We start from the raw sequence: 20,326 nt of genomic DNA, 5'->3' as shown, positions 1-20,326 counted from the left end.
TCTAGATAAATATAATTTTGACAAAAGATTGTGATCGAATTGATTTAAGCTAAAAAAAGACTAGTCAAGTATCGCATTTGAAAAAGCTCTTTTATAATCACCAAAAATATTCAATTCTGGTGGAACTCCTGAAACTGTCATATTTGTCAGCACCGGTTTGCCAGTTATGAGTAGTACAATCAAAAAGTTCGTGTTAGTTCGTGGGATGACAGGTAATAATCTTGAATAAAACACGTACCTTCTTTTCAGAACAAGTCTCTCTCTTTTCTACACCAGCATTACACTGTGACACAGGTAGGGGCACCAGATAGGCATACTTAATTTAACCGAGATGGCGAATGTTAAGCAGAACGTACCTAACGTCTCAGTTAGAAAACACCACAATTACATGCCTTGCTCTGAACTTAACTCTACTGAAGTGCCTAAAATGCAGTCAACGGGGAAGATACGGGGTACTTGCTTAGCTTAACATTCGCCTCAATGTCTGTCTTAGCTCGAAGATAGAAGAATGTGATTAACTGAGTACACTTAGAGCGAATGAATGGCGTCGATTAGCGATGAATGAATTGGTCAGACGGCGGTTGTTCCGATCCTTCGTTAACAGCGACACAGCAACCAGCGATCTTTGTAACCAACATAATTCACACTTTTAAAAACAGATACCTAAGAGTGATTAATTGATTTGGACCAAATTTTGAAGACGATTGATATAGTTTCCCGTGGCGATTGATAAAAAAATTTCCCCTTTTTATCAAGTCGATTGATGAAAAGTTTCCCCCAGATTGAATTTTTGCGACATATTCCTTGCAACAGTTTTGCAAATTGCGGTGTGTCAATTTATAAGCGTTTGGTTCAAAACAGTGAATGATAACATGTTACTGGCCTGCAGCTTGGTTAATAATTTAACCCCTTCAGTTACATTTTGTTGACGCTTTGTGTCCTGTTGTTCAGTTTTGTGTTATGATTAAGTATTGTGACTGCTATCAAATGGTAACTGATGATGTGAATTGAGTTTTGTAGCGATTCTGCGAAGAAGCATTAGTAATGAAGTGTAGCTAATGAATTAAATGCTTGGGCATGACATAGCTTATATGGGATGACTTTGAATTGCGTTGGATGACTCGCTAGTTGCAAACTTGGGTGAAGTTTGACTGGCCTTATATCCAAAATCTGGAAACTTAAGAGTCTTTAAATTTTGAAATCTTAAAGAGTGAACGTATAGCATCTATTTGAGATTGGGTTGCAGTGTTCTCCTCCCAACCTATGCTTTGACTTGATATTGTAGCTAACCAAAAAATGGTGAGATGAGGGTCCCCTCGCGCTTACAATTTAACTGAGATAATGTTGCAAGAAAATTTTTGTCATTCTCAAACTCAAGTGGCATTTTTTAAGATTTCATTACCTTTACAGAGCTCGACAGCCGAGGCCGAGGACGTGAAAAAAGGTGAGCAGTTTTGCCCCCAAGTGAGGTACCCTACGAAGACCCCGGAGCTGCTTTCTTTCCACGTGGGACTGCCTCAGACGTCGTTCGTGTTGGCCTTCGAAAATATACCCAATTTGTATGGCGTAAGTATATTTTTTAATAACAACGTGAAAAGGTTTTTCAGCTTTCGGAAGTTTAAGGTAGAAGAGTTAGTTGAACAAATGTAGTTCAATAGTTTTATAATGAGAAGAAACTGAATTGAAATTTAATGACCATTACTTATCCAGGAAAGGTTAAATGATGTAAGACTAATTTTCTGGACGATTAATGATATTAATTCTGATGCAGGGGCGGATCTAGGATTTTCTCGAGGGGAGGGGGGCGAATTTTCATCAAAAAATGTCGAAAATTTTGTCGACCTTTTTTTAGGTCGACCGAATTGATTTTTCGAGCTCTTCCTAAGCAAGGTAGGTTTAGTCCCTGTTTTGGCCAATTTTTTTGGCGTTTCGCGTTTTTTCGGCGTGCGCTCCCCCCTCAAAATTAGTATATATTGGTGCCAAAGGCGCCTTTAGAAAAATTTTAGAGTCGGTCGACCAAAAATGGATTTCTTGAAAAGTACCAAAGGTGGGAACCTTTGGGTCGGCAGGGGGTCGAATCCCTGAGGGGTGGGGGGGGGGGGGGGGGGGGGGGGACGTCTGCCCCCTCCCCCCCTAAATCCGCCCCTGTTCTGATGTATGTTAAGAACGTTACGACGCTTACTTTTTATTTATTTCTAACTCACGTTTTGAGTTAAGTAACGTCCGCCCGCAACAATATTAGACCAACAACAGAAGAGTCTATTGCTTGCCGACCTTCAGGTCTGTTCAATTAAAACCACATTTGTCATTTTCAGCCGGGAGGTGACAGCAATCTAGTCTGCGTGGTCGAACAGCAAATAGCGAACGACCCCACAAGCGACAAAGGATCAACTAGCAGCCCAATTACTCGGGGACGAAACACAGGCAATAAATATGTGCAGAAAATTAAAGCATTTCCCAATGATGCCATTCCGGATAGAGTAACATGTATGGCGCAGAATGGACTGTCCATAATTGGAGGCCATAGTAACGTGAATGCAACAGTGACGTTGCAATGGGGGTTGAGTGAGTTGATTGCAGACAATCCGCAGCATTTTACAAGTTAGTGTTGATTATATTAGTCTTGACTTTTGTTCGTATGCTCAAATTTTTTGGAAAAGAATTCAGTCAAAAAAAATCAAATAAACCAAGCAGGGGCAGATCTAGGATTGTACAATAAGATAAGACAATATATACCCTAAAGTTTTTTTCGCTTAAGACAAATGTCGAAAAAAAAGGCAGTTTTTGAGCTCTTATTGGAAGACTATGACCAAAAATTTGCAAACAAGCAGTTTATTGAAAATTTTCATGGTTAATTAGGCAGCAACTGATGTCGCAAATTAGTATTATCTGCTAGGTGTTGAATTTCTGAACGCGGTTCCTTTTGCGAGTTTTTGGAAATTTCAGCTGAGAAGCTGCTTTTTAGTTGCAATTTGCATGATGATCTTAATTGGATGAATGTTTTAGTTGAGCTTTACAACTGTAGCAAACTAGCTGGAAATTGTGGCGAGTGTCTGTCTTATATCGACCCAAACTTCCAATGCGGATTTTGTCAGGCCCCTAAAGCTGGATTCTGTACCATCCAACAGCAGTGCGACCACACATTCATAACCAACAAGATCGATAACGTCTGCATGAATCCAAAAATATACACTTTTTACCCCCAGAGCGGACCCCAAACAGGAAATACGATGATAAATATTACGGGTGAAAATTTGGGCAGAAGCATAGAGAACATCGCACGTGTGTATATCAAGACCGCGTCTGAACAGATTCCGTGTCACGTCGAAGTAAGTTTGTACATGCCTGCAAAGAGCATAGTTTGTAGGACTTCGCGAATTGCGAAAGATGCCGAAGGCTCAATTGTGGTTGGAATCACCCACGGAAGCTCGTTTGAAATTGAATCAGATGTTAAATTTCGGTTCCGGTCACCTAAGATTTTGGACTTCAACCCGCAGTTTGGACCCTACGACGGTGGAACGCACGTGATTGTCAATGGCACAGATTTAGACGCGGGCTCTAAGATGCTAGTGACTATTGCGGGATACCCTTGTAATGTTATTGAAAGGTGGTCTAAATGGTTCATGTGCGTTACTGGTGCTGCAAAAACAACCAGTGACAGCGGCAGGATTCGAATTACTATCGACGAGCACTACGACGAAAAGTCGAGAGCCAATTTTCAGTACAAACCGAACCCGATCATTTCCAAAATTAAACCAGACTCAACCATCGAAGCCGGAGGAATTCTGGTCGAAGTTAGTGGAAAGAACTTAGATGTTGTGCAGTTTCCAAAGATTCAAATTCTGCCTCCGAATGGTGGATCTTCAACATTAGTATATTCAGGCGCAACAGGATCTTGTAAGACTAATTCGAGCAGAGAGATGACGTGTGAAATGCCAGAAATTTCTAGAACTTTCTACGAATACCAGAACCTCTACAAAAGAAGCTCAAGAGATGCATTTTTGTTCAAATCGAATGTAGGCTTCATGTAAGTTCAATTGGAAATTTAGTTCAGTGCCTAGTTCTTTTACTGCAGAAAACACTTTCAATTTCAGATTAAATTGAGGAAAAATGATACTAATTGACTTAATACTAAAATTTCGTCCCAAGTCCTGAATCTGATAAGAAATCTTGAAAAACTATAGTTGTTCTTTTTTTTTAGCATGGATGGAGTTAAAACTGCTGGTCTTGGATACTTCCCGGTGAATGTCTACCGCAATCCTCACTTCTCAAGCAAGAACTCAACTCCAGAAGGAGTTTTGATCCTCGAATCGCGATACGAAATTCCAAAGTTCGTGTATGACGCGTCAAACATTACAGTGAACGACAAAAGCTGCCGAAAACGTATGTTCGACAGTGACAGACAAATTAGATGCGACATGGATCCGGAGCTCATTGGCAAATCGGTCACGGTTAGAATCCGGGTGGGAACATCTTTCAACGAAACTTTTGAAATTAGTGGAGTTGTTGACCCGCCTCTGATCAGAATTGGCTTTATTGAGATCAAGAAGGACGATCTGCTGTCTATTTTGTTCGTGACTGTCTTCGTAGCCATGGTCCTCTTTATTGTGACCATATTCCTCATCGTATGTTCATGTGCCTACTGCAGACGCCAGAAAGTTACTTACACAAAGGTAAGATAATTTTTGAAAACTTTTTTGCGTTAACTTGGGCTCAGTTCGAAGGTATTTTATAACCTATTTAGATCATCAAAAGCAAATGTAATTTATTTTCACCATGAATTTTTATCGTGATTGTTGATATTCAATCGTAAAAGAAAAGAATGAGGTTAAATTAGGGCTTCTGATTTTTGTTTGGATGTCCATAACTGGGCGTTTATGACTATTTCGCGTTTAAGGAGCGAAAAAGACTGTTCCACCAAATGACCAAACTGCAAGAGCAGTTTTCGAATGACAACTCACGCCTCCTGGGATCGAGACCAGAGTACGAAGAGAGCAACATCACCCAACAGAACATAGCACCAGTGAACGGCTTCAGAAGATACGTGGAGAAAATTCTCTTCCGGGATGCAGAGTCAAACACACTATCTCCTTTTAGTGCTTACGATTTCATGAATGAGGGCTACTCGCCAATGAGTCAAATGCACCCTGGATCTGAAGCCAGCACAGCTTTAGTGGACAACATAGAAATGTGGTTGAAAGACAGGGCCTTTTTGATTTCAATCATGGATGTCTTGGAGACTAGTTCGCAATGTTCGCCCCAGAATCGAAGTCAGTTTGTGACTCTTCTGATGGTGGCGTTTATGTCGCAGTTGAAGTACATCACTGAAGTGATGGCGGAGATGGTCAGGATACTGGTGAATGACGCGTATAGGTTCAAAAGAAGTCCCGCACTCTTGTTCAGAAGGCAAGTTAAATACATCTTGAATAAAGTATCAATGAGCGAAGAGAAGAAACTTGTTTAGATCTTGTTTTTTTATAGGAATTTTTTTTTGCCTGAAGTGAAAGGTCAATGAGCATCAATGCTCTCCAAATTTCTTTTTAAAACCAAAAGGATGATAATTACAATAACTTTAGCTTGAAGCATGACCAAAAGATCTAAAAAGTCTTGGCAGTTTTCACTTGTTCTGGGTTTTTCAAGAAAAATGATTCTATTTAATATTTTTTCAAGAAATTTTTATATTTGACGCCAAATTGAAGATCAAATATTAATTTTATTGGTCTTTCAGAAGCTTAGGGGTATCCGTTTTTATTTTGGTTTCTTGATCATGTAATGAATTCTTGATCAGCGAGAAGGAGGCGATTAGTTAAGAGGAATGATATTTTTTTTTTGAGAAAAACGAATCATTTTTAATAAAACATAGAGTGATGCTTGTGTTTAGAGCGGAGAGTATGGCTGAGAAATTGGTGTTCAATTGGCTAGTGTTCACCATGTACAGTGAGATTAAAGGAGAGAACATCTCCAGAGCACTCTACGACCTCTACTCTGTGGTGAAGACAATAACAGAGAAGGGTCCAGTCGATCAGGTCACTGGCAGGTGTTTCTTCACTCTAAATCTGGACAATGTGCTGGCAAAATCACTGGAGTATTCGGACGAGAAGATGGTAAGAGATTGAATGATTAAAAAAAAGACAGTTTTTTTTTATCAAATGCTTCGAAAATTCTGTTTCCCAGAATGGAACATTAGGTAGCTTATTGAGTCTCTTTATCAAATATTTTATGACAGACTATTGTGAGACCAGTCTATTTTTTTTAATGAGAAACAAATAAATCGTAAGTTGGCTGTAAGTATTGGTGACTCAACTCTTATCGCCGCTATTATCTTGCATCTTGCCTTGTGTTTTGTGTAGTGTGTGAAGTATGTGTGGAATAGCAGCACGTTTCAACTGGAGGTTCCAGTCTATGACAGTATCCATCAGCTAAAGGAGAAGATACTGGATGCGGTGTTCCGGAATGTGCCGTACTCCCACCCCAACAGACCCAAGGCACACCACTACGTACTAGGCTAGTATTCACATCCGGTCATGTCCAATTGAAAAAGTTTGAACCGATTAGTTCAAATTAGAGTTACTTAGAATTACCCAAAAAACATTCATTTAATGTAATTGGCTAATTAAGAGTCGATGAACGTGGTTCAGACTCTGATATAGGTCGTGGTGATTTTTTAATGTTGTTTTTTTCAGGAAAAGTCTGAAAATGCAGTAATATTTAACAGAAATGCATCCAAACATATGAATGCATTTATGAATGCTTCTTGTTATATATGCAAGGTTTAAGTGTAATACAATTATATCTGCTAGAAGTTAGATAAGTTGCGCTTGCCATATTGCCAAATACGAAAGTGTAAAGGGTACTAAAAACGTGATTGAATTCTGGTTTCGAAAGTGGAATTTATTTTTCAGATTTCCCATCAGAAAAAAACTTTACCATTGATCCAGTTTTGTCAAATTGAGTTAATTTTATCAACAAATGTCTATAATAATATGTTCTTGAAATCCAAAGAGCTGCAAAGCCATATATTTTGTACTTCTAAATTTTTTCAAAAATCATGTCTTTTTAATGTTTCCCTGCGTTCACTGATTTTTTCCAACTGACTGTTGGCTGTGTTCATTTTTTTTTGTTAAATCAGAGTAACAAACCATATTTTAACAAGTAGTTAAACAAATTATTTTGGATATCATTGTTTAGATGCACAACTTCGGTCTCTTGTTTTTTCATACTTCTCAGATAAAGTACTTCCGTCTAACGTTGACAATCATACATGTTGTATTTAAAACACTTCGAGAATTTAAAATGTGTTCAAAACGAAATAAAAAGAGTCGGTTGCTGTGCAAGTAGCGCAAAAAATGCGACCAACTTGATTGAAAAAAAAAATCAGAAATGAAAAATAGTTGTTGAAAGACAGTTGGAGGTCAGTCTCATATCAAATTCGTGTCAGTTTCAATCTAATTTTTTCTGGAAAATGGTAAAATCCCGTCCAGTTTTCCTCTGCAGAGACTTCTTGTTACACTTACGAGCGTAGTGTAATAGTATGACTTTTTTCAAACTAACTTGCAAATAAAAAGGCTCATTTGCTATAATCACGATGTGTAGCATTTGAAATTTTCTAGCATCTGCTCTGTGCTTTATTTGTGGCTAATGTTTGCCTATCGGTAAGTGATCTTGGCACAGTTGGAAGGAAAATGACTGTGACTGCCAATCTTATGATCGGAGGTTCAGCTTCGCACGTAGCGATAGTTTTTTGAAATAATTTTTGCTCGCAAACTTTCTTAATCTTTGCGAACTTTGAAGGGCCTGTGGCGCAGATCCGAGAACGTGAGACTTCAAATATCGAAGTTGCAGGTTCGAAACCGATACATAGCAAAAGAATTACTAATTCGAGGTTCATTTATGCTTTTTTTTCAATTTATAGAGCTGCTTTTTGTCATTTTCTCGCTAGTGTTTTTTTCGACGTCCAAAATTCCGACTGTCAATCGGCAGGAGCAGGGAATTTTTCTGCGTCCAAAGTTCCTACTGTCGATCAATGTCATAAATTTCCACTGTCGATCGGCAAGTGCAGGGAATTTTGATCGGCAGGAGCAGGGACGCAAATGGATCAACGATATGATTTGATTAGGGTGGTGTGGTTTTCTAAAAAAAAATTGAAAATTTTTTCGACCTTTTCTTAGATCGATCAGTTTGATAGACCCTATTTTGTCAAAAAATTTTCTTGCGATTTACGTCAAAAGAAAATTCGACAAAACATCGATGATAAAAAGACTGCTCGTATCAGGGCGAAGCTCTGAATGTTCCGACAAATTTTTCAAAACAATAATTTATGAAAATCATCAGCTCACACGATAGGTAAAGTACAAAGGGCTACATTTAGCAGATAACAAAATATTTACACTTGCGAGCAGCGTAGTGTATTATTACGAACTTTCTGTTTTCTATCCTAAGTCGCAAATAGAAGTGTTTATTGCATTTTTTGCTATAATCACGATATGTAGCATTGGAAATTTCAAAGCATTGTTCTCTGCTTTATTTGCGGCTAGTCTTTAGGATTTATAAAGCGTCCGTGGCTGAGTGTTTAGTGCGTGACAGTCCTATTCTCTAGGTTGCTGCAGGTCGCAGATCGAATCCGAGACGTAGTTGAAATTTTACTAATTCGAGGCTTATGTTTATTTTTTTCCTAGTTGCACTTCATAGAGCTGCTTTTTGTGGTGTTCTCGCTAGTTTTTGCAAAGCTTTGCCTCTAAATAGACCAAACAGCATGTCTCAGTTCAATTTGGAACCTTTTCCAATATTGAGAACGTATTTAAACTCCGCCTACGCGTTATTAGCGCAAAATATATCGCTCGTTAATTATCCCAAATCGGTAATCTTTAAACACCCCTAGCTTTACGAAAAATGATCACAGGTGAAATATCGTTATAAAATTGAACTCAGGACAACAATACCTTTCGTCTGATATATAATAAAAATTCCGTCAAAAACGGCTAGTTCAAAAGTCGAAGTTTGTCTTGAGAAAAAAACCTCCCCTAGCACAAATATTCCGTCCTTTTCTTCGAAAGTTGTCGGAATAATAATGTTGATGTTTTGTGTAGTTGTGCAGTCCTTGGTGACTCACCAGGAGGAAGTGAAGGAAGAGATGACGGATGCAACGATTAGAGGAGTTACGAGGGTGAAAAAACTCCTCACTGTTAAAGACTCGCTGCCCCGTGACGACTTCTACGTTTATTTGAGACCCAGGATGTACCACGAGACGACAACATTCAACACAGGCAGTCTCAATGGCAGTCCCAATGTGGGGGGTGGAGTTAATGGAACTATGGACCCCCAGTTCAGACAACCAGGTGTGACATCATTATATAAGAATGAATTATAATCCAGGACTAAACAATTATAGTCTTCTAATCAAGGACTATTATTTCGAAGTCTTTGATCCAATCGAAATTTAGTGTAATTGAATCTGTTTAAGAGAAAATTACTAACCTAGCTAGTTCAATCTGGTTGGCTCTTATTTTTCTGTTCGAATGTTGAACTGATTTTCTTCATGTGTTTTCTCTTAACCCTGATGATTTCTCTTTTGTTTATTTTTCTGCAGCCACTCCCCTGTTGAGAATGAAGGAGGCCTGGACAACCCTTCGATACCCAAAACCAGGTAGTTCAACTCGCTTTTCTGCCCTTCATTACACTAGTAACTTTTACGTACCTGATCTTTCCTTCGTAGATCTTTAATAATTTCATTTTACTTCATATTCTTCTTTGCTTCGATTACTGTGTTCGGATATGGGTTACAATATGGGTGGGACAAAATAAAAATCTTAAGATAACTGTCAGTGTTGACATTCAGTAAAAAGATATTCTTCAAGCTATTCCTGGTAAAGAGAAGTTGCGACTTAAAAGTTTTCATCCGATGAAATGAACGAACATCTTTTTATCTGCACGTTATTTTCTCTGTAACTACTTGAGAATTCAATGAGTTCTCTCTATGATATTGGGTGGTAGCAGACGTTAAAATTAGTAGCGTAGTGAAATCTGTTTGATTTTTCAGGACTTACCACAAAAGCGAAGCGGACTAAAGTCCCGGTAGATTTTTTTATAGAACGAATAAAAACTTTACACAGAAGTTTTCATACGTTGGTCTCGAAAAAAACTCATTCTGTCGAAAAGATACCGAGAAAGCCAAATGATAGTTCCTGTTTTGTAAGACACCTAGCATTTACATAAGCAGCATAGCATCGAGGTAGTAAAGATGAAATTTAGACAAAATTGTTAATAGGAAAAAGTCGGATACCCAATCATTACACAAAAAATCCCGGTGTTATAATACGATTACGAGTTCATATTTCGGTGCCCAAATCTCAGTCTAAAATGTGGGGAAATAAGAGAAATGGACTATGCTTAGATAGGCTGGATAGCCTTTCATAGATCCTCTGCGAATCGCAGAAATCTCAATCGATCGATAATACAGTAAATTACGATTCGGCCCCATTGCTAGTTGAAATGGATGGCCTAAGTTGAGGTGATGAGTGTTTCAAGTTAAGCTTAATATGGATGTTGGTTTCGATTTTTCAGGTGCTTACGGTGAAATCATGATGACCAATGGCAATGCGACTAACAACGGGTTCAACAATATGTACACAGACACACAAGACAGGCCAGACCTAATACACCTGGAAGACGATGCTAATATTGGACTGTTATACCCTGGCGATCTAGACAGAGAGAATGGGGGTCGGTTCGGAAGAAGTGGCAGCAGTAAGAAGCAGTTGAAGACGCAGGAGAAGCAACAGGCACAGGTGCTGAAGGGACTTTCTCAATCGGCAGATCTGAATCGCATTGTGTATGCTATGGTGAGTCACTTTTAGATAATCCGAAGCTCTTGATAATGTCGTTTCCGTTAAACGAACCGATAAAATTTCAATGACTTGCAGCGCTTATTTAAGTTATCCGGGAAAACTAATGAAACCATGAGTTTTCATCCCCTTGTTCTGAAACGGAGTCAAGTCGAGACTAAAAGAGACTTAGACTTAAAGTTTCTTTGAATCACCAGAATCACTTTTGTGCAATTCCTTCTGCAAATTTCGGACCTAAAGTTTCACTCTAGATGGCTCACACAAGTAGCTCAAATAAGGCTAGCTAAAAAGTTTTTGGTAGATCAATTTTTTTGATATTTAAAGAAAAACATTGTTTTTTACGGCTTTTATCTCTATTTATGTCGGTTAGTTTGTCATTCTATGTATGTACTGTAAGTAAAGCGAAGCTTCGCTTCGATTGTATTTGTAAAAATTTGTAAAGGTGCAGGTAATTCACTTCCAATATTTTGGATTTTTTTGCAATTTTTTTTACAGTTTTTGTTTTTGACACAAAAAAAGTTTTTGGGTTTTTCATTTTTCGATTTGTCGTTTCATGTGCAAGTAGTAATAGTCCTTCATTTTGTATCGCAAGTGTTGCGAAGCTCTGCTTCGCCTCTGTGTGTAATGTTACCTTTTTATGCAATTGTTTACTAATTATTACCCTCTTCTCTAATTGCTTTTGATGTTGTGTTCAGGAGAGTACAAGAGGAGCGATCGACAAGTTCTTTAAAGAGATTCTCTACTATGAGCAGGAGTCCATGGTGGCATTTCCCATCCGCTACCTCTTCAAGATATTCAAACAGTGTGCAGAGGAAAACAGGAACACGCACGATGTGAAGCTGTGGAAGAGCAACTGTCTCATTTCAGAGTTCTGGGTTAGGATGATCCAGAAGCCAGACAACTTGCTAGACGTCCGAAGTGTCTCTGCTGTCGAACACTCCTTGGAGGTGATGGATGTTTACTCTCATTAAATACAAACTGCGAATGTTTTAATACTGTTGAAAGATATTCTTCATTTTTGACTTACAATATTTGAGAAACCTCTTTTGATAAAGAGTCACGAACGTAGTCAATACTCTTTCATAGGTCTTGGGGATTTTTATTCAGTTTTTTTTCAGAAAAAAAACTTAATTTGTTCATGCTAAAATTTGATTTTTCGTGGTTTGACTGATTTCTTTTAAGGATCAGCTCATTTCCTTTGATAAAACGCAATCAATTTTCATTTTCGAAAGCGGAATTTAATTCTTAGATTTCCAGGGGAATAAAAACTTTACTATTGATCCATTTTTCTCAAATTGGGTTTATTTTATCAACAAAAGTGTCTACCATAAATTGTTCTTGAAATTCAAAGAGCTATAAGGCCATATATTTTTGGCTTTGAAATTCGAAAGTTTTTTCAATTCAGTATTTTTTGTTTCCTTGCGTTCATGACTGTTTCAATTTTCTGTTAGCTATGTTTTTATATTATGGTCGTAGATCGAATTATGGGTTTTGTGAATGCTTTTGAATCTTTTCTTTTTGATGTAGGATAATCTGTAATGTCTTTTTTTCAGGTTGTTGCGCAGACGTTAATGGACACAGCTTCGTATGATAGGAGTAAAGTGAGGTCACCGCCGAAATCAACCGAAGAAAATGGCCGCTCACTGAAACAGACGAATGTGTTTGAGAAATACGTGCCTGAATTCAACGAGTACTCTACGCAGTTCTTCAGGAAGTGCGATGATAGTCGAATGTGAGCATCAAAATTGTTCGAATAATAACACAAATTAGACTGCAATCTCGCAACTATAAGTTGCGACAGGCAAAACTACCTGCTTTTTGAACAAAAAAAGTTGCTCACTTTTTAGGTTTCTCTTTTGTGTTACTGTAGAAATGATTTGAACTAGAGATAAATTTAAACCGAAGCAGGATCTTACACAAGAAAGCTAGCGAACATAGTCAGACAATCATCCGATTTTCTCCCAACCAAAGTCTCTTATTTTGTTGTTAAGTTTTGTTTTAAGTTCATAAGTATTCGTGGTTGTGTGAAGTTGCTATTGCGAAGTCTTTAAAGCACGAGACTCTTTTTGTGAAGGTACATGTATCAGTTTCAAAGTCTTTGTGGTTTTTTATTCATGTTTATTTTCTTAAAATGCTTCTCGAATTTTTTTTTCAAAACTTTTTTTGCCGTTTTTTGCGAGGTAATGCTTAGCATCTGTGTAGTATGATTTCAGCTAGATTCAGGGTAAGCATTACAAATCGGTGCTGAAAACAGTCAAAAATAGAAATCTTATACTATTAAATTGATTTCTGTTTAGTCCTGTTTTGGATTCCCACATGGACGCTTTCTTGGAGGGTATGAGATTTGACAGTGCCAATGAGCAGCAGCAGCAGCAGCACCACTGGGACCAAATGAACCTACAACAACAGCAGCAGTTCATGCAGGGATCGCCATCGTCACAACACTCCCACATGCAAGCATCCAACTTCTCGAACCAGTGGGAAAGCAGATACAAAGTGAACGCACTCAAGATCATCTACGACAGATTTCTACTGCCTAATGCCCAAGAGATTATCGAGACTGTCAGACTGTTGGGACCGAAAGACACAGACGGAGGCATCAGAGTAGACGACGAAGTGTTCAACAGTTTCATATCGCACTTCAGCCCAGAAAGCGGACACTCTTATTCGTCTTCGAGGAGCTACTAGACCTGACCACACATAATAGACTCCGTCGCTCAAGAAACTTCTAGAAGATCAGGAAAGTTCTAGAAGAATCGAAGATAATACGATACGCGCGGCGGATTTCAAAAAGTGTCGGAGTACGTTAGATAGAATGATGTGCTTGTGAAATCGAATAACTCGCAATTTGCGCTTCCTTCATTTTCGGTGCTACTACTGAACCTTAAATTGTGAATTATTTCATTGAGAATTTTCATATATACAGTCGTAATGTTTGTCAATATAATAGCCACATCGATAGCAAATCACTCGTTAAATCTATCTTACCAGAAGATAGAGAGTGATGCATTATTTTTCTAGTTTTATACATTTAGTGGCTGTAAAAAGATGACCCCGCCCTGTGTATAGATGGGCAACTATTGCCTGCGTTTCTTATTGGATGATGGTGAGTGATATTTAAAATTAGCTTGTTTTGTTGGGTACTCTGAACTGGTGTAAGATGCAATCTTGATTTTACTTCTTTAGTTTGTACATATTTTATTTTCTTCTATCTTTTTAGTCAAAAGTGAAGTTTCCAAAGTTATTATTTTCAATTCAAAGCTTAGAGAGATCAGGCGGTTGATGCAAAATATTGAACCTTTCGTTATAGTTAATTTGATCAAGAAGCTAGCGTTCTTGACAAAAATTAGCTATTTCGATGAAATTTGCCATGTCTGTCCAGTAACCAAAAGTTGTGAATTAATCAAGTTTCAATGAACAGCTGGAAGCATATTTTTGGTTTATGGAACATTTTTGTCTGTTTCTTGCTCTCATTTTAAAGCTTTTGTCTTATGTGAAGAAGAAATTGCCTTCAGAATTCCGAAATGTCAGTTTTAGGAAAATTTTGTAGTTTTTTCTCAAACCATTTTAAAAACTTTAATCGGATTTTTGTTTTCAAGTGTCAATGAATATAGTGAAGACACTCTTATAATCCTCGTTGATTTTTTCTAGGAATAAACTTAATTCATGCTCAATATTGATTTTTCGAAGTGAAAATCATTAACTTTTGGAATTTTCCGCGGAATAAAAAATTTACTATCAATCCACTTTGCTCCAGGTTAATTTGATAAAACATTCGAGAGCAAAAGTCTATTAATCGGGAACCAGACTTTTTTCCAGTAAACATCTTTTGTCACAAATGTTACTTGCGTTGTTATTGAATGTTAACAATTACCAGGTTCGTTCACACTTGGCCTTGATGTAGCGTGGTTGTTTTTTCACCATAATGTCTTGGGTTCGAGTCCCGGCGGGACTTTTTTTTCGGTATGTATGAATTGTAATTTTTTCCCGTAGAAATTGAATTGTCGGAATTTTGTTTGTCTGCTCAAGTTTTATCGGCTTTGTTGCCAGATCACGGATTTTTCTTGTTTTGTAAGCAGTTTTCATGATAATTGCAATTGTTGTTCATTAAAAACTTTTTTTTACGAAATCATTTTTCCGGCTCAAATTTGTTTTTGCTACCGAAGTTTTCTTCCGTTGCTAATTTAACATTCAAACGTTTGCTTAGGTTGTTTGGCTACAATGAATTTTCATCGTGACAAACGTAAACATTGGTAGACCTAGTTTGTTCAAATTCTTTCAGAGTCAATGAACGTTGTTCAGTCTCTTCTATTGGTCGCAATGATTTTTTTTTCGGAAAAAGTCTTAGAATTTGTTCAGGCTCGAATTCACTTTTTCGCTGTTTTACTTTTGATTTTTGCTTAACTTCAGTTCATTTCCTTTGTTAAAAGGAAGGCAAACTTCAGTATCGAACAGCAAAAGTGTGAAGGTCACGAAAAACGTGACGAACTTCTAGTTTCGAAAGTGGAATTTAATTCTCAGTTTTCTCAGTGAAATAAAAAAATTAACTCATTGATCCAGTTTTCTCGAATTGGGTCAATTTTATCGAAAAAGTTTTAATCATAATTTGTTGTAGAATTTCAAAGAGGTTTTTAGGGAATCTATTTTTTCTTCGAATTTTGAAAGATGTTTTTTGTTTAAAAAACAAGTCGGTACTTTTTCTATTTAATTGCGTCAATTGAATTTTTTAATTTTTTGCAACTAATATGCAATTGTAGAAGAGTATTGAAAGAGTTAAACGTGATAGATTTCGTCTTCTGAAATTCGAAAGGTAAAAATTGTGTTAATTACAATTGTAAAGAGAGCTTTTTAGAAAACTTTTTCCTGGTCTTGATCCAATTTCTCTCTCTCTCTCTCTCTCTCTCTCTCTGTCTCTGCTAGCAGTAGTGCGAATTTGAGTTCAGTGTTTTGCAAATTTGTTTTGCAATCGTAATAAACACATACACTTGATTCATTTTTAAGTGTAAAATAACGAATTCATTTTCGCATTAAGTCGTGAATGATTTTTTGTTGTTTTCTGGTTCATTTTTTTGCTGTTAGACGTATGATTTCTTTTAAAGTTCATTTCTTTCCCTTTTTTAACTGACGGCAAACTCCGCTATCGGACTTTCAAAAATTTACTTACATTTTTGTAATACGCAGCGGAATAAAAAAATACATTTTGATAAAGATCTCTCTAAATGGGATAATTTTACAAAAACAGTGCCAAAACAAGGTTTGGACCTCAAAGAGCCTCAAAGTGGGATACTTTTTTCTTAGAAATGCGAAAGTTGCAAAATGTTCAAAATTTTCATTCAACTTGTTTTTCAGTTTCGCTAGTCTATCACACTGTTCCAAATATCTGTTGGCTATGTTTTTAAGAGTCGATGAGCGTAATTCAGACTTTTATACAGATCGTGGTTTTTTTAATTAGTTTCTTCAGGAAAAATTATACAATGCTTTAACAACAAAAGAAGTGAATTCATACTTATAAATGCAGATGTGAATTCCCTAGATAAATATGCTCTTTTTGAGTTCAAATCAAGTTCATTTGCTAGAAGAAATGCAAAATGCACTTTCCAGTTATTTAAGCTGAAATGTTGCAAAAAAAGTGATCGATTTATAGCTTTGAAAGTGGAATTTAGATTTCCCAGCAGAATAAAAAGTTTTTCTAAAAATCCAGTTTTTTTCAAATTTGGATAAATTTTTTATCAAAAATGCCAATTTTAACTTGATTTTGAAATTCAGAGAGCTTTAAGGCCAAATACTTTTTGGTTGAAATTCGAAAAAAAAAATTCTTTGCGTTCATGGACTCTTCCATTTGTTTGTTGGTTATGTTTTTTAAATTGGTTTCCTTTTTTATCACAAACTAGTAAATGTCAAATGAAAGCGTTTGAAATTGAAAGCGTTTGAAAATGTTTGAAATTGAACGCGTTTTCATTTGCTGCAGTTTGTTGTTGAAACATTGAGAATGGTGGGAACATGTAGATTTACCTCAAAATAAAGAAAAATTATGTTTTGACGTACTCAAATTCCCATAGATTTTGTTTTACTGCATTACGAGGCCAAGCTGTGCATTCTCTGCATTGTAAGCGGAATCCGCAACAGGCCAAAATCAGTTTTGTCGCGGAATCTGCAGCATTGTTACTTTTCTTTGATCTTCTATGCTGTTTTGGATTCCACAAACAAATACCTAAATCATTGTACCGCTCAAAATCGCTCCAAAAATATGCGAATTTGCGGAATCCGCAACAGTATTTGTGGAATCCAGAACAGTTTGTGGAATCCACAAACAAATGATAAAACATTTGTTTCGTTAAATTGAGCTGTTGCGGATCTCGCAACTGTAAGTGGAATCCGCAAATTGTAAGTGGAATCCGCATTTTGTTTGCGGATTCCATTTACATATATGTTTATATGTGGTAACGTTTTATCTTAAATCTTTTATTTACTACAGGTGTTCACCAACAACGGTTCACCAACAATACATGACGCCGTCTACCAGTCTCAATTCGATCTCAACTTCGATCTGACTAACTTCGTCACCAACTTCGATCCCAATTCCTGTAACCCAATTTCGATCCCGATTCCTGTAACCAAGCTTCGATCCCGATTCCTGTAACCAAACTTCGATCCCGATTCCTGTAACACAACTTCGATCCCAATTCTTGCCATCAATCTCAATTCCTGCAAATATTCACTTATATTCACTTAATCTCACTTACATTTTGCGGAATCCACTTACAGTTTTGGAATCCAAATAACTAGCTATATTTGCTTGTTGCGGAATCCGCAACAAAACAAATGTGCCGACAAAATTTACGTTACAGGTATATGAATGCGGAATCCACTGAATTTTTGTTTGTGGAATCCACTTACATTTTGGAACATATTTTAAGACTTGTCTCTGGAATCCAGGAACTTACAGACACAAAATTGTCCTCCTATCCAGTGCAGAGCTTGGCCTCGTAATGTGCGTGAAACTGTACTACGTACTTTTGCAGACTACATAATTGTTCTCATACACCTAGTTCTAACAGAAATCTAGAGAATACTTTTTGTCTGTTTCATGGCTTGCGTCGGCATAGTTGACTTTATTTTCTAAAATTACGAATATAATGGGAATTTAGTTATAGCTCCGTAAAACGTTTTTAAACTTAAAGAGTATTGGCGCATATGTATGTATGGTTGATATTATTGCTCAAGTTTTAGGTGGCCTGAATTAGAGGTATAAAAAAACGTAACCGAGTCAAATTTATTAGCTAATGGTTTTGAACTCAACTAATTACGCTTGCGATTAGCAAGTGGTAATAAATCCGAGTAAAGACTTTTTTGGGTGAACAACGTGCATAACAAAATCACTTGAATTTTTAGACTGTACGTGTATTTTCACTTGTTGGCATGAAAATGTGAATAAAATACGGTACTACTGATGTTACAGTACACTTAAGAAATTATATCAGTGCTCTCGATATGAAAGTTTTTGTGAAAAATCTAATTGTCGCTGTATTATCTGTCTGCTCAGTGTTGTCCGCTTAAGTGCACAGCGTAAATTTTATTCAGATGGAAGTCGTGTTTTTAAAATTGAATTTGATTTTAATTTGGAAGTAATATAAATCCTGTAATTTGTAAGTAACATAGATCCAATTTAGTGTAATTTCTTGTTTATTTTTTTTCGCTGTAAAGGGTGTATTAAATAACTTCAGTCTGATTAAGTATTGTCGGATTAATTACGCTTTATACACTTTGCCTGAAGGCTTATTGAATGAGGGAATTTGCGTTTCAATTCATGGTTTCTTCTTATTGAAAATTTTTCGTTGATTAAATTTTTGTCTGCTGGCCTCACATTGCGTTTATTGATAGCGTTTCGCCTCACATTGCGTTTAAATTCTCTAATTTTTTGTGTTTCCAGATACGGGGGGAGTGGGTTTATAGTTTTCAATTGCAACACTTGCAAGAGTTAAAGTCCTGTAATCCGAAACAAGACTTTTTTCCCGTTTTTTTGCCGCCGGCTCTACGCAATGCAAAATCAACCGGGAGCGTGGATGTCAATGTCATCCATTTCGCCGTAGCCGGTCCCACCTTGACGATGCGTGTGAGACTGGGGGCCCCTACAAATCTTTCAGAGGAATACATGCAGCTATTTTCAGGTGTTGGCTGCTGTCATGCTCAATTTCTTGAAATTTAAAATCTAACTATTGCATCAATTTTTGATTCGGATTCTTGGGTTTTGTCCTAATTTTTGTCGGCTCAATTTCCGTTTTTTTTTCAGATGCATTTATCTTTTTGGCATGTTTTTCATGATTTTTGTTTTTACAAAATGCGTTTTTCTTCCGATTTAACCAGTTTGTAACTTGAAAGATATTTGAAAGATTTCGAGTGTGTGTTTTCTAGGTTTTTGATTTTTTTTCCCAATGAAACGGTTGTGGCTTATGTTATTTAGTTTATTTCTCCTATTTTTGCGTACTTTGGCAAAAAAAAACAAATTTTTGTGCTTTAGTGCCCTAAGAAAATGATCTGAGACAAACATATGAAGTTTTTGCCTCAGTAGTTTTTTCGATTTTTTTCAAGTTTCTTTTTTTTTCAACTTAATTCAAAGAAAGATTTTGACTTCGTCTCTTTTTCTATTCACTGTTTTGTATTAAAATTGTTTTTTTAATGTCACGAGTTGAATTTTATTATTGAATTTGATCTAGAGTTTGCAAGGTTGCCGTTCCTCTCAAAGGTCTCGGCTTTGAGTCCCGGCCGGACCTTTTTTTCATTATGTTGGAAATGGATTTTTATCTAGGAAAAATTGAATGGTCGGACTCGTTTGGTTGCCTAATTCTGTCGGTTTATTATGCAAAACATCACTTTTTTCTTATTTAAACGGTTTTGCTGTTATTTTGTCAACAACGATTTCATGTTTTTTTTTCAATGAAAGTCTTTTCCTTTTGTTTCAGCGGCTAAAGGGAATTTATTCTATATGTTTTGATTGGTGAAAATTTATAATTGTGTTTAAATATAATTCAGGTCGGTTTTGGTAAGTTTTTAGATTTGATCTTAAAAGTTTCTCATGGCATTTTTTGTTTTCGGCTAAATGGGCGTCTGCTCGTGTGTTGTCTTCTTTGTGGCCGCTCGGTAAGTACTATAATCTAATTTTATGGTGTGTTTCTCGGTTGTTTTTAATTTTTTCAAAAAAACTTTCCAATGACTTTCCCTTGCTTTCTAATCGCTAGCATGCAATGCTGAGCTAGCGTTGTAGCGCATGTGATGCGAGGCTCCGCTTCGCCTCTGTATATTTTTCTAGCCCAAAACTAATCTTGTCATGATTTTTTTCGACTTAACTAGTGTCTACCCGTGTTGTCGCCTTAGCTGCGGCTTCATGAGCGTTTCTCACTGGTTTTTTTCAAATGCTTGGTGGTTCAAATTTTTAGCTCAAATTTTTTCAATTCCACTGTTTTTGGCTCTACTGGCATCTACCTCAG

General features: G+C 36.8%; 2 protein-coding genes across 5 annotated transcripts in view; both read left to right on the top strand.

The window, feature by feature from the left end:
• Window positions 1–14,085, top strand: part of LOC134854601 (plexin-A4-like) — a 39,489-nt gene extending 25,404 nt beyond the window's left edge. For 2 of the 4 annotated variants that reach the window (XM_063870933.1, XM_063870934.1), the window contains 14 exons: window positions 250–294; window positions 1,411–1,566; window positions 2,316–2,601; window positions 3,007–4,027; window positions 4,202–4,673; window positions 4,898–5,406; window positions 5,882–6,104; window positions 6,351–6,504; window positions 9,087–9,335; window positions 9,587–9,643; window positions 10,561–10,838; window positions 11,537–11,788; window positions 12,395–12,573; window positions 13,139–14,085. In XM_063870933.1, the coding sequence (XP_063727003.1) occupies window positions 250–294; window positions 1,411–1,566; window positions 2,316–2,601; window positions 3,007–4,027; window positions 4,202–4,673; window positions 4,898–5,406; window positions 5,882–6,104; window positions 6,351–6,504; window positions 9,087–9,335; window positions 9,587–9,643; window positions 10,561–10,838; window positions 11,537–11,788; window positions 12,395–12,573; window positions 13,139–13,529 (4,272 nt within the window). In that variant the 3' untranslated portion in view covers window positions 13,530–14,085. The remainder of the gene's footprint in view (window positions 1–249; window positions 295–1,410; window positions 1,567–2,315; window positions 2,602–3,006; window positions 4,028–4,201; window positions 4,674–4,897; window positions 5,407–5,881; window positions 6,105–6,350; window positions 6,505–9,086; window positions 9,336–9,586; window positions 9,644–10,560; window positions 10,839–11,536; window positions 11,789–12,394; window positions 12,574–13,138) is intronic. The other 2 variants (XM_063870936.1, XM_063870935.1) reach the window with 2 other exon arrangements.
• The window catches only part of LOC134853853 (2-oxoglutarate and iron-dependent oxygenase domain-containing protein 2-like), a 606,153-nt gene that overhangs the window by 573,084 nt on the left and 12,743 nt on the right, over window positions 1–20,326 (top strand). The window lies entirely within an intron of this gene.

Source organism: Symsagittifera roscoffensis, chromosome 9, assembly GCF_963678635.1.
Source record: "Symsagittifera roscoffensis chromosome 9, txSymRosc1.1, whole genome shotgun sequence".
Classification (NCBI taxonomy): domain Eukaryota; kingdom Metazoa; phylum Xenacoelomorpha; order Acoela; family Convolutidae; genus Symsagittifera; species Symsagittifera roscoffensis.
The sequence above is the reverse complement of the archived record's forward strand: the minus strand, read 5'-3'. Positions and strand labels throughout refer to the sequence as shown.